The 14,006-nt window shown below is 43.2% G+C and overlaps 1 protein-coding gene across 1 annotated transcript in view; it reads left to right on the plus strand.

The window, feature by feature from the left end:
- Positions 1-2,669: 2,669 nt before the first annotated feature.
- NIPAL2 (NIPA like domain containing 2) overlaps positions 2,670-14,006 on the plus strand; it is a 72,382-nt gene continuing 61,045 nt past the window's right edge. The window contains 2 exon segments of the mRNA XM_088023113.1: positions 2,670-2,713; positions 2,715-3,097. Coding sequence (XP_087879239.1) covers positions 2,670-2,713; positions 2,715-3,097 — 427 coding nt within the window.

Here is a 14,006-nt window from a genome sequence, read left to right on the forward strand (position 1 = left end):
TATCAATCTTATCCTCTGTGGTTTGTATTTTTGTGTGTATTTGTTTGTTTAAAGAATTCTCCCCTCTCCCACAGTCATAAGTAGTAAATGATAGCAGTTAAAGAGTACTTTCTATGTTTCAGTACTCCTCAGCTCCATTTTACAGATGGATGCAAAGCACAGAGAAATTAAGCAACTTGATCAAAATCACACAGCCAATCTGCAGTGGAGTCAGGATTTAGCTTCAAATGATGTGGCACCAGAACAGAATTCCTTGAATTAACTGAGGAACAGACCTCCACCATTTCAGTGCTCAAAACAGGCAGTTGATCAAAGGCTTTTGGTGTCCTATAAAGTGAACAGGATATCCCCGAAAGAAAATCCGCAAGAGGTAGAGGCCGTCATAAAGCCCTGAACAGTCTCCAGCAACTCCTACACTGCTGGGACCAAAATAGCTCACACAGCATTCCTGCCGCCTCCTTGTAAACTGAGTGGAAAGGAACATTGGTCACGAATTCTTTGTTCCAACCACCCCCACGCACTAGGACAACCACAGCAACGGCAGCGGCATCTTGGACTCTGGAGAACAGCATGTCACAGGCTACACATCATACTTCTTCTGTACCAAGTGCTGTCTTCCTCCAAAATTAGACGTTTTTTAAACAAATGCAAAGAAACAGAAAATGATCTTTTTAATTAAAAAGATAAAATGGGAGTGTTTTGAGTGTAGCAGCGTAGGGGGGCCAGATCATAAAGTATCTCATATGCCAAGCTTAAAAAGTGTGAACTTTATTGTGTCAATGGGGAGGTTTGGTAGCATTTGAAACAGGAAAGTGACACGATCCATTTATTATCTTGCTTGTTAGAGACAGCATGACTAGTTACAATCTGGCTGATAGAATATATACTGAGGAGTGGTTGTGCCAGGCTCTGCTGATGGTACCCTCCCACCCCATCCTGGCTTCTTCCTTGCTGATAGAGCTCTACTCCCACACTGAAGGCTGGAAATGCCTGAGAGTAACTTTCCCAGCTTCCTTTTGCACGTAGAGCATTGATGGGCATGTGACCCAGTCCTGGCTAATGGGACCTGAAAGGGAGTCTGCTGGAGGAGTCTGAAAAAAGTTTTCCTCTAATCAAAAGATGCATAAGAAGAAACGCCTCTTGGGTGCCAGGGTGGCTCAGTCTGTTAAACATCTATCTGCCTTTCGACTCAGGTCATGATCCCAGGGTCCTGGGATTGAGTCCCACATCGGGCTCCCTGTTCAGCAGAGAGCCTGCTTCTCCCTCTCCCTCTGGTGCTCCCCCTGCTTGTGCTCTCTCTCTTTCTGTCAAATAAATAAATAAAATCTTTAAAAAAAAAAAAAGAAGATATGCCTCGTTTTTGTTTTTTGGGTTTTTTTTCCTAGATGTGGTCCTGTTTGCATGTAATGCCTGGAGCTGCCACTATGAAAAGGGAAAAGCCTAATATAACCGGGATGGTAGAGCAGAAAGATGGAAGTGATGACATCATTGAGCCATACAGAACAAAATTTCCTCCGGGGATAATAGATGCTTGTTGTCTAAGCCACTTTTACCAGGATATTCTGTTACTGGTACCCTAAAGCAGCTCAACTGAAGGAAGCATTAATAAAGTCACCAACACAAGTTAATGTGATATTATAGAAGATATAAAAAATAGACACTTTTTCCTTCAGATATTTATTTGAAATAAATGAGCCTCTTAAAATTGCATATAGTTAGCTACCGTATTAACTGTTCATTGAGCATTTTGGGTGGTGCTCAAGCAAGAAACCACACAGCTTCCCAGATGACATGTCTTGTTATTTCTTTACCTAAAATGATATTTTTCTCATTTCCTTCTCATTTGCACACATCCCCTAATAAACACTGAAAACTTTCTCCCAGTTTTTCACTAGGCAGCAATTCTCTTTTCTTGAAGGTCTCTCTGTAATGAAGTCATGGCAGTCAAAATACATTACCTAAGAAGAATCTCAGCATTGTGTAAACAAAAGAATTGCAAGTGCCGGGGCTTCAGGCAACAATATAGAATCACAGGATTCTCAAGGTCAGTGGTGCCTTACAAGTCATTTGTGTAGTAACAGTAGAATTTGAATACAGACAAAACCAAAACATCTAGTTAGAGTTCTTTAAGACCATTAACAATGATCTCCCATTCTAAATTCTTAAATCCGGCAGCTGGCAACATTTCAGCAATTCCTTCTGGTTCCATCTTAAGTAAACCCCGTTTCTGAAGGAAACTTTGGGGTCCTCCAGCTACCACCAGGAGATTCCTTCCTTCATTGCGGGAATATTTACTAAGATCTATCAGTTGTTGATATTGAGATTTAATCGATCCAACCTTTATTCTCATGTTGCTTACAATATTTTCGGGAACTCGTGACTTTTCCATACGCAAACAACTTTGAAAGTTCAAGTGAGAAACACTGGAAGTGTGATAGCTGGAACTGCCAGGTACAGACGGGGTGAAGGGGGCTGCTCTGGGCTAGACGGAGGGGTTTCTCTCCCATTCACTTCAGTGCGTCCTGACCGAGCGCTCGCTGGGGCTGGAAGCGCCTTTGGAGACACCTCCTTCTCGCCCCAGCAGGTGCGGCCACCCGCGCGCACGGGGATCCGCCCTGGGCGGTCTGGCCAGTGAGGATGCCGAGCGCCCAGGCCCCGCGGCCCCGACGATGCGCCGCGAGCCGGGCGGCCCCGAGAGGCCGCAGACGGCGGGGGTCCCCGCGGGCACCTGGCGCCAGAGGACCGAGGCCGCGCCGGGCCAGGCGGGGCGTGCGGGCGGGAGCCGCACCTGCCCGCCGCGCGGGGGCGGGAGCCAGGTGGCCGCGATGCGCCAGCCATTCCGGGCGCCCAGCAGGAAGTGGCCTCGGCGCGGCCCGGGTGCGGCCTCGGCCGGGCGCGCCTCCTCCGCGGCGCCTGGAGGAGCGGCGGGGCCGGGAGGCAGCCGGAGGCCGAGCCCGAGCCCGAGCCCGAGCGCCGGGAGCGAGCCCCAATGGCCGCCGCCTCGGCTGCGGTGGACGAGCTGTCCCGGAACTTCACGTACTGGGCGCTGGGCGCCGGCAACGGCTCCCTGTCGGGCGCGTGGTACCGCAGGAACCAGGTAAGGGGCCAGCCGCCCCAGTCGCCCGGTGGGGACACGGGCGGGGCCGCGGCGACTCCTGCTCCTCGGCCGCGCGCCTGCCAGCCCTCAGACACCGGGAAGAGCTGACGTGATGTTTCCACACGTTCAATGAACTACCCCTCCTGTGGGGCCCCCCTCCCCCGGCCTAACTCTCCGCCGCATCAGTCCCTGGGAGTGGGGCGCTTAGGTCTGCGGCTCCGACCTCTCCGGGGTCATTCCGGGGCCCCTTGGTCCCGAAATTCCCGCCTCTCCAGCCTGAATCTGCCTGCTCCCGGAAGGATTCTAGGAGTGTGGGGTGACTGCCCTCCACCCGTATTCAATTCCCCTCCACCCCGATCATTTTACAGTGAAAAGTAAATGACACCCCATTCTCAGAAGCAGGGAACTCATTAAGGGCTTCCAAATGTCCCTCCCGCGCAGATGGTCTGCGCGCGCGTGTCCCCGCTGGCTCAGCACGGCGTTTCCATTTCCGTGCGAAGAACACCCATATTCTTGGGTTGCAATTGCATGACTCTCTCCTTCTGTCTCACCGGTCCTCTGGGGAAACATCGTCAGCCTAAACAATGCCAGTTTATGCTGGAAATATACTCTGAAGAAGATCAAAGGGAGTGGAGCTGCCCATTTATTTTTGTCTTGATTTAAGATAGAAAAACAGCCCTGGCGAGCCCTTCCTCTGGGCGCATTTATATTCTTTCAAGCGGGAGCAAGAGATCTTGCTGGATCCCGGGCTTCCTCCTGGGTTCATAAGTGTGTTACTTTTTTCTTGTTCTTTAACAAATCCGTGGGCCTTCTTAGTTTGCAACAATATAATCAAAGTATTTGTTACTGTTGGGGTACATCGTGTTTTAACCAATAATCAAAGGTCTAGAATTCCTCTAAGGACACTAGAAAAGTGTTTTGAATGTTAATTTATAAAATATTGAAATTTTGTTTTCAGAAATTTAACACAAAATTATTTATATAAAGACAGGATAAGCATGTTCACCTTAATTCGTTTTCAACAAAGGAGAGGGTATTGCTTGAAGTCTGTCTCACCACAAAACGTACTAAAGTAGGAAAAATGAGGGGACTCAGAGCCTCTTGGTCACTGTTTTTTAACTCTTCCAGTTCTTCCTTCTCAGGAGTTACAAAGAAAAAAATTGCTTTTTATGGAAAGCTCTTTGAGTCTGTTAAATTATGCTTATGCTAGTATATATTATAAACATGCTATAATGTGCTTCTGCTAGAGGCACTCCCAGTAAAGGTTTAAGAATGAACTTTTTTCTTTTGGTAAAGAAATTAGAGGGTTAGTAGTTGTGACCTACAATGGCATCATCCAAAACAGGAAAAAACATTGTTCTCATAGTTGAAACTCCTGTAGTCAGTTCTCGTTGATGTTTCCTGGAATTCAAGATTGTCTTGGCTCTCTAATAGCAAAACAGATTACCACGTGACATAAATGTGGGGACGGAACTTGATGTTTGCAAGGCCTAACTTGCCTTTGACAGTATATATTTGTACAGGTTTAAAAGGGTGTATCCAGGGTATGCTAATTGAAATTACTCAACTGACATCCAAACTATACCTAGTTTGAGGTAAGGTTGTATCAATTTTTCCCAATATTGTACAAATTTAGGCCATCTTATAAGACTTAGAAGAGTGTGAAAATTGATTTTTTGAAATTCATTCAGCAAATATTTTGAGTGCCTCTAGTGTGGGCCAGGCCAACAAAAATAAAATGGAGTCTAATTTTTTTTTCTTTTCTTTTTTGACACAGCCAAATGTAGATGACTGAAAATGGGCGTGGCTCCCGAAAAACAAAAGTGTGAGATCTCAGTTTAGGACTCTCACACTCAGAATTAGCCTTGGTTGCTGAGTAGTCATGGTTTAATCAGTTTTATCACAACTGAACTATTTGATGACAGTAGCCTAGCTCTCTGCGTCTTTCCAAGTGATAATCATCAGACTGATAAAGTAACCTTATTCCTAGAGAAAGACCAACACTTTCACATAACAGATGAATATTTAACAGTGGTCTCTTAGAATCAGTGTTGTCCAAGGCAAAGATGTGAGTGCTTCTAGAGGAGGAAATCCAAAAGCGGGTAGAAAGTAGTAGTTCAGTGGGGGAAATGTTTTGGGAAGCCAGAGAAGTGAGGTCTTTGCTCCTTTTTGTCACTCAAGAGCCTGCCTCTGAAAGTACAGATGCGGTGGATTTTGGCAAACGTGTTTTCTTCATGTTTGATCTACAAGTTTTCGGTATAAAAGGGTAATATTTCTGAGACAGTTATCGAGCCCCCTACTTTGTACAAAACATGTGAACCTATTCACCCTTCCCTCCAGGAGTGTTATTAGCTGCTAGGAGAAATGAGCTATACTCCAAAAAAAGGCAGTATGTTTTAAGTATCATGTGAGTGATATAAAGTCCTGTGGAAATTTGGAGCAAGGTGGCTTTGTGCAGGGGCCATCAGGGATGTTTTGTGAAAAGGTGGTATTTCAGCTGGGCGCTTACAGATGGACAGAGTTTCACTGATGGGAGTGCACAGATGGAAGGGATTCCAAGAGAGGAAAAGTCTGGGGACCAAGGACAGCCCATGGCTTGGGCAGGTGACCTTTCTGACTATTTTTGTACCTGATGTAGAAATCGGTGGCCATTCTGGTTGCAGGGGAAGACAGAGACTGTAAGGTGGAAATATAATTTGGGGTCTTAAATAGAGTCATGGATTGCCTTGAAGGACTGGTTAAGAAGTTTGGACTTTATCTTGTAGGCAATGGGGAGCCCTCGAAGGTTGTTTTTTTGTTTGTTGTTGTTGTTGTTGTTTTAGCAAGGAATATGAGAATCAAAGCAAATTAAATAAAAGAAATTCTAAGTTAGCAGCGTTGATGCAGAGGCCTCAAATTGGCTAAATCCAGCCCACAGATGTGCCTTGTTTGACCTGCAAAGAGGCTTAAAAAAAATGTTTAATACATTGCCAGCATTTAAAAGCAAGTAGATTATATATAAAGTTTCAAGTTTCCGTGATCTCTTTAAATGTTCGAAGTTCTAGCAGCACTTGGCCTTTTCTCCCACGTGGTAACTGTGAGCAGAAGTTCACCGTTTAGGACAGCTGTGCTCCCCACCTAAGCCCCTCCCTTTACTCTCATCTCTTTTGCGTACTGGCCCCTGTAGGCACTTAATTTGCACCCAGTGTTAGAGGCTGTGGTCTAGTCTCTGCTGTGAACTAGAGTGTGCTTAGCCTTCAGTTTCGTCTCCAGGAAAATGAGGGTTGGAATAAAAGATCTCCAGTCTCCCTTTTGCTATCTGATGGATTAAATAGTGCCAAACCAACAAGGTTATGGAGGGAATCGACAAGAAAGGATGAATGTGGGAAGTATTGTGAAAGACGGGTTTTGTCCCTGGCTCTTAAAGTTTAAGCATATTGCTAAGTATCTAAATTCACAAGGACATTGTCAAAAAGGTTTATTCTGCATAGGGTGCGATGAAAATTCAGAATTTTTTATGTCCTTTATTTGAACTTTTGATTTTCAATGACTTGAATGTTTAAAGTCAACGTATTTAAAGGAAAATTGATACAACTTGGCCAGGAAGAGGCAAAGCCAAGAGACTGACATTTGTTATGCATTTACTATGTGACACTTTATAGCTATTATCTCAATGGAGGCCCCAACAACAACCTCGTAAGGTACATATTAGCTTCACTGTTCCTGTAAGGAAACCTCTAAGTAACTTGCTCCAAGATCTTACAGCAAGTAGGTTTAACTACACAGCTATCCTTATTCCTTGCCTGAAGGCCATTGCTTAGAAACTGTGGCTTGAAAAGAATGTGGTAGTGAGAGGCAACGTGAGGAGGGGAATGAATATGGCTTATTTCATTGCACTAAAGAAAAATTGCTTTGAGTTTTACATCACCCTTTTATTGATTTTTGCTTGGATACCATCTATTTCTTTTCTGCTGGTAGCTGCATCTGTCTGTCTCTTAAAAGAAAGAAAAGTGCCAAAATTTCCAAATAACCAAGGTGCTGGGTAGAGGTTGCTGGTCCTTTCCATTTCGTTCCCAAGAAAAAAATCCTTTTTTTGTTTTATTTATGCTTATTGATTTTTTTTGCATCTCTTATATATCCAACATGGCATTTTCCCATTACCAGATTTTCTACAAGATGTCTGTATGAGGTAGCAAGAGGAGGGAAGAAACAGATTACCTCAAGGCAACTATATCAAAGCTTTTGTAAAAGCAAAATAAATCATCATCATCACCATCATCATCATCATCATCATCCCATGGTTTTTGTTAGAGGAAAAAAGTCTTAATGCTCCTGTGAGTTTGGCAGACAAGATGTTTGCATTTCATTCTACCTGATCTCCTCCTTATGGCTTGATTTATACTAACTAGTTATAATATTTGTATTGATGCAATCAGCAAATTCAGGCTCACATTGCCATTTTACAGGTTGAAATGGCTCTATTTCTTCAAAAATCATTTTTACAAGAAAGAAAAGGGAGAGGATGGAGAAGTTGTAAATTAAGAGACCTAAAAAACCTATCTGGAAAAAAAAAAAACAAAACCTTCAACTATAGTGTTGAAGGTTGTGTACTTGGGTGATGAAACTATAAGGAAAGGCGAGAAAATGATTATGATAAAGTCAGGCCAGTGGTTCCTTGTGGGAGGGGGGCTGGTGTGATGAGAGGGGGCAAAGGGAGGGCTTTGGGTGGGTGTCCCATTTCTTTTGGCATTAGTAATTTATTCATCTGTATCATTCTCTTTGCAGTTGTCTGTACCTCTTATATTCTATAATTTTTTTAAGTTTTAAAAATATTATTAGCATTGCAATAACTGTTCAACTTGCATGTTTTACCCAGGTGGATAATGGTATATACCATATTCATCTTGTGGGAAGTGGTATGCCATATTCACTTTGTTTGCTTAAACAAGCGATTGAGAATTACTTAAATAATTTCTTTTTAAAAATGATGATGACTGTTCAAGTTGGCATTTGAGAGCTTACCATGGAAAGGATGATGTTCCCCTAAGCTATCCTTTTTGTTTTTGTATAGTGCAGTTTTAAAAGCTGAGTCCTTTTACCAGAGATATTGGCAAGTTTCTTAATTTCTCCAAATATTGGCTTTCTCTACTGAAATGGTAATTATAATAATACATACCTTGCAGGGTTGATGTAGGAATGGGATAAGGTGATATATGTCCGAAAGTTAGCAAAGTGCCAGACACATAGAAAGTACTCAAATAAATCCTAGCTATTATTACTGGTAGTATTACAGTCAACCTATTTCATAGGAAATGTCATAAAATAATATTTCTAATAATTCGTAATTATTGGACTTAGTTCATTGCAAATGGAAATAAGAGAAATCGTGTCAGATGTTTGATGTAACCTTTCCTTTTTTAATCTAAAACTGCTGATTTCTCTGTATCCAGTGCCTTCCTCACTCCCTTTGATGTTTGGCTCCCTATCACTCTGCAAACACATTCACATTCCAGAGCACTTCCTTATTGCAGTACTTTCCTCGTTGGAACACTTGTTAGTGCTAAGGGAAGGATTCCTCCTATGTCTTCTGCCACTTGCCAACTCCTGGGCTGGGGGGATGGATGTGCGGCACTGGGAACAGTGATAGAGGGGTTAGGCGGCAGTAGTGTGATCCTATTACCAGACACTGATTGTAGTTCAACCAGCAAGACAAGCCCTCCCAGCCTGGATGGCTCAGGCGCCGTTAATGTTGAGATTTCCATGGCATTTATGTTAGCTGTTTGTTTATTTGTTTTTTCCTAAAGGTCCAGTATTACTCTATTCAGTTTACACCTTTTTATAACTCATCTTCCACTGTGTTCCAGATAGACTTACATATCCCATAAAGTCAGAGCTCACCCCGCCCCAGTGCGTCCTGGTTCACCGGAATGTCCTGATTGCCTGGCAGCTGGCAGATAACACTCCACTTTCCCTCACATGGTTCTTAGCATGTGCCTTCTCTTGTCACTTGCCCCGACCTTGGTCATTCTTCGGATGGCCTCCTGCCATCTTTGACACACGTTGGAGGTGTGGACTGTCCGCTTTTGTAAATACAAGCTAACATACGCTTAGTCCCGAGCGCCACACCTCACCAAAGATTGTGTTTGGCCTGGCCGGACTCCTTCAGGGACCCTGGCCTTGACAGGTCCTCCCAAGGTCTGCCTCCAAGGATTGTCCTGCTGCCTGCCTGCAGCCTCAGCACGGGTTTCTGAAATCCCCCACGCCTCCTTCTTTGTACCTCTCCAGTTGGTTTCTTCTTGGAATAATTTGGATCACTGGCCAAATTAAGTTTGCTGTAGGAATCTGTCTCTCTTCTCGCTTAACTTGGTTTCTCTAACCAAGAATGCTTTGTAATTAAGAGGCCTAAGTTTGCGGGCAACTGGGTGGCTTAGTCGGTTAAGCATCTGCCTTTGGCTCATGTCCTGATCCCGGGGTCCTGGGATCAAGCCCCACGTCGGGCTCCCTACCAGGAGCCTGCTTCTCCCTCTCAGTCTGCCTGCCACTCCCCCTGCTTGTGCTCTCCCTCTCTCTGTCAAATAAATAAATAAAATATTTTTAAAAAATAAAAGAGGCATTAGTTGGCAAGTCACAGAAAACCTAACACTAACTGGCTTAAATAATCAGCTTAACATGAAAGTCCAAGAGAACTCTGGGTTCAACTAAGGCTTGATCCACAGGCTCTAACAATATGGCAAAGGCTCAGTATCTCACTGTCCTCTTAGAGGTTGTTGGTCCCACTTTTAACAGACTTGCCCCACTACCCTACATTCTTCCTTCCACTTCCAGGAGAAGAAGACTGACTTTCTCAACCAATGAAAGTAAATGGGCTTTAGCCTGACTGGATGAGGTTAGGTTCGTGGACTTTCCCATACCAGTCACCAAGGGCAGAGTTACTGGGCTTGGCGTCCCCAAAGAACATGGGCACTTTTAGGAAGGGCTAGCTGAAAGAGGGGTGCTGTAACCAAGAGAAGGGGATACTGTGTGGCGCTAACAACAATGTCCTCCTATGGATCATTGTCGACTTGGGCAACTCTCAAACTAACACCCTTCTCAGCTCATTTAGGACCTTCCTTTTCTGTATCCTGCTTCACATGAGCAGCCCTAAAAAGATGCCCCCTATTTAACCTGCCTGCCTTTGTGGGTGAGACCTGAACAGGATAATCTCCTTAAAAGCTCAGATTATAGGATCAACTTCTGAAATATTTTTATTACCCTCATGTCAAATAAGTGGTGACTTATTTCTAAATTCTAAACTTACCCCCTCAGACATCAGCCCCCCCAAAAAAAAATCTACAAAGAGCCCCTGTCTTTCCTATTGATGGCAAAGTCAAAGGGAATCATCTGGCAAAGGTAGTATCCCTTGCTTAGTCTCTTTCTTATCTCTACCTGCTTAGAAATTTCTTTACCATCAACAATTACCTCTTCAGTAAGTTGGAAACTCCTAAAAGTTTAGTGGATTTAGGTGGAAAAGGTATGGTGTATGAGTGCAATACTATATGGAATCCTAGAAGCCATGTTAGCATTTCCAATATCTCATTCAAGTTTGAGGTGAATCCTGTGAATTCGGGGTGGGGGGTCCTTTATGTCTTCTTCAGCCTCTGGATTTGCAAATTTCTGATTGTTCCAGAACTATTAGGGACATAGCTGCACTGTCTTCCCTGTTGTCACAGCCCATATTAAGCTTGATCAGCAAATCAACAAATGAGGACCTAAAATGCCATCAACATTCTATACAATAAAAATCACAAGAAGAGAGCCCTTCTTAACAGAGCAGTGTTAGACAGTGATATCAAAGAAATCAAAAACATGGATTGTGTCCTCAAAATGTAGCTATATATATGTGATATACACAGTGTATGTGTGTGTGTGAAAGAGAGAGAAGGACAGGGAGAGAGAGAGAGAATGTCTTATAATTACTTGATAAACCACATTTGAAGGACTGGTGTAAAGCTACCCTTGCCTATACTATCTGATAGACTATTTACATTAAGCTTCCAGACTAACAAAGTACAGGTATGTAATGGCAAATAAGAGTGCCAAAGCAGAAGGGGAAACTATAATATACCTTTGGATGTGGCTGTCTGAGTCACAGCAGTGGAGAAATGAGTGGTCCTTTGTGGGCAGGGTACAAGCAGACCTCATGTTATAAGCAACTGCTGCAGCCATAAAGTTGAGAATAATCGTGAGCTGCATGTATTTTATTAATCTTTTGAACTACATTTGCAGACCTAAATCAGAGTCACCATCACTGGCCAGGAAGGAAGAGCTTGGGGATAGGGGAAATTATTTGGGCTATGAGGAGTGGCCCATTGGAGGCAACGAAGAGTGCAAGTCACAATGCCTAAGAGGTGTAGAACACTTGAACTTGATTCCTGCTTTGCTGTCAGAAAGATCTGGTCTGGTGGGTGGCAAGGGCCACAGGATTCTCTGGCAGAAGTCTGTCAGAGAGCAGCAATGTCATCATCCCTCCCCCATACTCAGGCAGAAACTCACCCAGTGGCTGATGCCTGACATACGCAATAGAGTTTAGTCTCCAGGGGGATGGAGCGAACCAAACACAGAGTTTAAGGCAGGCATTGCTCTTCAGAAGGACAGATAACCCCAGAAGCCCAGGCAGGTGTGAAGGAAGGACTTATAGCTACAAGAGCTCTCAGGTTCCCAGCTTTAGGATAGGAAGCCTCTTCCAAAGCCTGGGCTGGCCCTGCAAAAGGCAGACTGCAATCCTGCTTCTTTGAAAACAAGGGATTACAGAGTTTTTAAATTATTATGAATATGATCTTGCAAAATTTGAAAGTTATGGACCTTAGATCTGTCTGGATGGAAAAAATAGCATTCTTTGTGTTCAGCATGTCTGCCCTTGTTTCAAAGATTCCCTTCACAACCTTCTATGGGGTTGATTTGTTTTATAATAGAACCAAGTTTGAAGACTCCCTGGACCAGTACCTCATCTTTCTTGACAATTGTTGCTCTCCTTTTCACAAAGTGTTAAAAGCCCCCAAAGGATGTGTTGTTAAATATGTTACTTTTCCCATAAACTTTTTTTTCTACTGAAATTTAGATTTCTCAAAGGCAAAAAACATGGTGGCTTCTTGGTAAGCTTAGTAAGGTTTATCCCTAATGGAGTTTGGTTTATAAAAATAATGAATGTACAATTATGTAAGTTAATGTGTTCCCAAGTAAAAGATAAAATGTAATAGTTCTTAATTGTATGGGAAGGCAATATGTTCGGCTTTTTCTGCCTAGGTTTTAAGGTTGATTACAAATTGGCATGGAACCGCTTGTAAGAATAGCAATGATATACTGTGTTATGTAACCCAGAGCTTGCCTGTTGGCTTTAAATCACCAGATTTGGATCCAGTGTCATGAGACTTTCTCAGGATGGAAAGGTAATAACCTTTTAGCATACAACGACCGAGATAACAAATTAAAAATCTGTCATGCCTAAACATTATTCTTTTTTTTTCCACATATGATATTATGGTTTTAACTCAGTTTGGGTTAGTATTGCAGACAACTCAATTATCTGCAAGGGCAAAGGAAATTAGTGGTAAGAATAGTCCAACCCATTCAGTAATCCAAAAAGCATTACATGTTACAGGTTGTCTCCAATGTTTACCACGATGAATATGAATATTGTTTCTTCATGGCCCGGTTGTAATTAACTCTCCCATTGTCCCTACTTCTCTGAACTCCTGAAGTCGTCTCCTAAATGGTTTTCCTGTTCTCTGGTCTTGCTCCTTGCCAATGCGTCCTCCACACTACAGCCAGGATGAGTCTTCTTCAAAGTCAAATCTGCATCCGTCCTCTAGTTTAGAGTCTTTTGTGCCACCTACAGATTCGTGGCAGATAGCGGCTCCTGCCTGCTTCTCCAGTCCAGCTGTCCTGGCATCTTCTGCTTGAAGGCCCTTCAGCTATCCTGTTGACTGCAGATATGATTAAGTTCAAGTTCTTGAGATAGGAAGACTGTCCAGGATTATTTGGATGGACCCCAAATGCCACCTTAATATAAGAGGGAGGCAGAGGGAGATTTCATACAAAAAAGAGACAGTGATGTGGCCATGGAGATAGAGATTAGAGTGATAGAACCATAAACCAACAATATGCCCGCAGCCACCAGAAAATGGGAAAGGCAAGAAATGAATTCTCTAGTGCCTTCAGAGGGAATGTAGCTCTGCCATCTTGATTTCAGCCCAGTGAAATTTATTCTGGGTTTCTCACCTGCCAGACTGTGAAAGAATACATTCCTGTTGTTTTAAGCCACCAACTTTGTGGTAATTTGTCATCGCAGCCACTCCTGTAGCTAATATACTCTCCAAGCTAGGTCGATTCGCACTCTCTATCCCTTCTGTTCCCATGGGTTCTGTAAAGCATCTACCTCTATTACAGATTTAGCAGGTGGCCTTAGTCTGTTATCATTGCCTTTTCTACTTCTTCTGAGCTCCTCAAGGGTACTCTGCATCCTCAGTTCCTGACGTAGAACCTAATATTTGGCAGTTGCGGAATAAATACCAAATGGATGCATGACTGAATGAATAGCATCTGCTGTGACCATCCTCAAGATGTCTCTGCCATACTTACCTTTTTTCTCTCTGACCCCTTGCATTTCATGTACTTTTCCTCCACTTTGTGTGTTTCTCCTAAGCAGTGTCTGCATGTGGTTTTAAGTTGTGCAATAGTTTTATTTCTCCCCTTAATATCTTTCCTTGGTTCAACCGGCTTGCTTTATATTTCTTGCTTTTCTTATTGTCATCTCCTCTTTTAACTCTTTTTAAGTGAATCCATATTCCCTTTAACTTCATTGAGTCTGTAATGCAGTGGTTTTTTAACTTCTTAGTTTGAAAATTTTCCAACTTATATAAAGTGAGGAAGAGTAGAACAATGAACACCACAT

The sequence above is a fragment of the Eumetopias jubatus genome, unplaced genomic scaffold (assembly GCF_037043125.1).
Source record: "Eumetopias jubatus isolate StellerSeaLion01/CBP00866 unplaced genomic scaffold, mEumJub1_p1.0 scaffold_4, whole genome shotgun sequence".
NCBI lineage: Eukaryota > Metazoa > Chordata > Mammalia > Carnivora > Otariidae > Eumetopias > Eumetopias jubatus.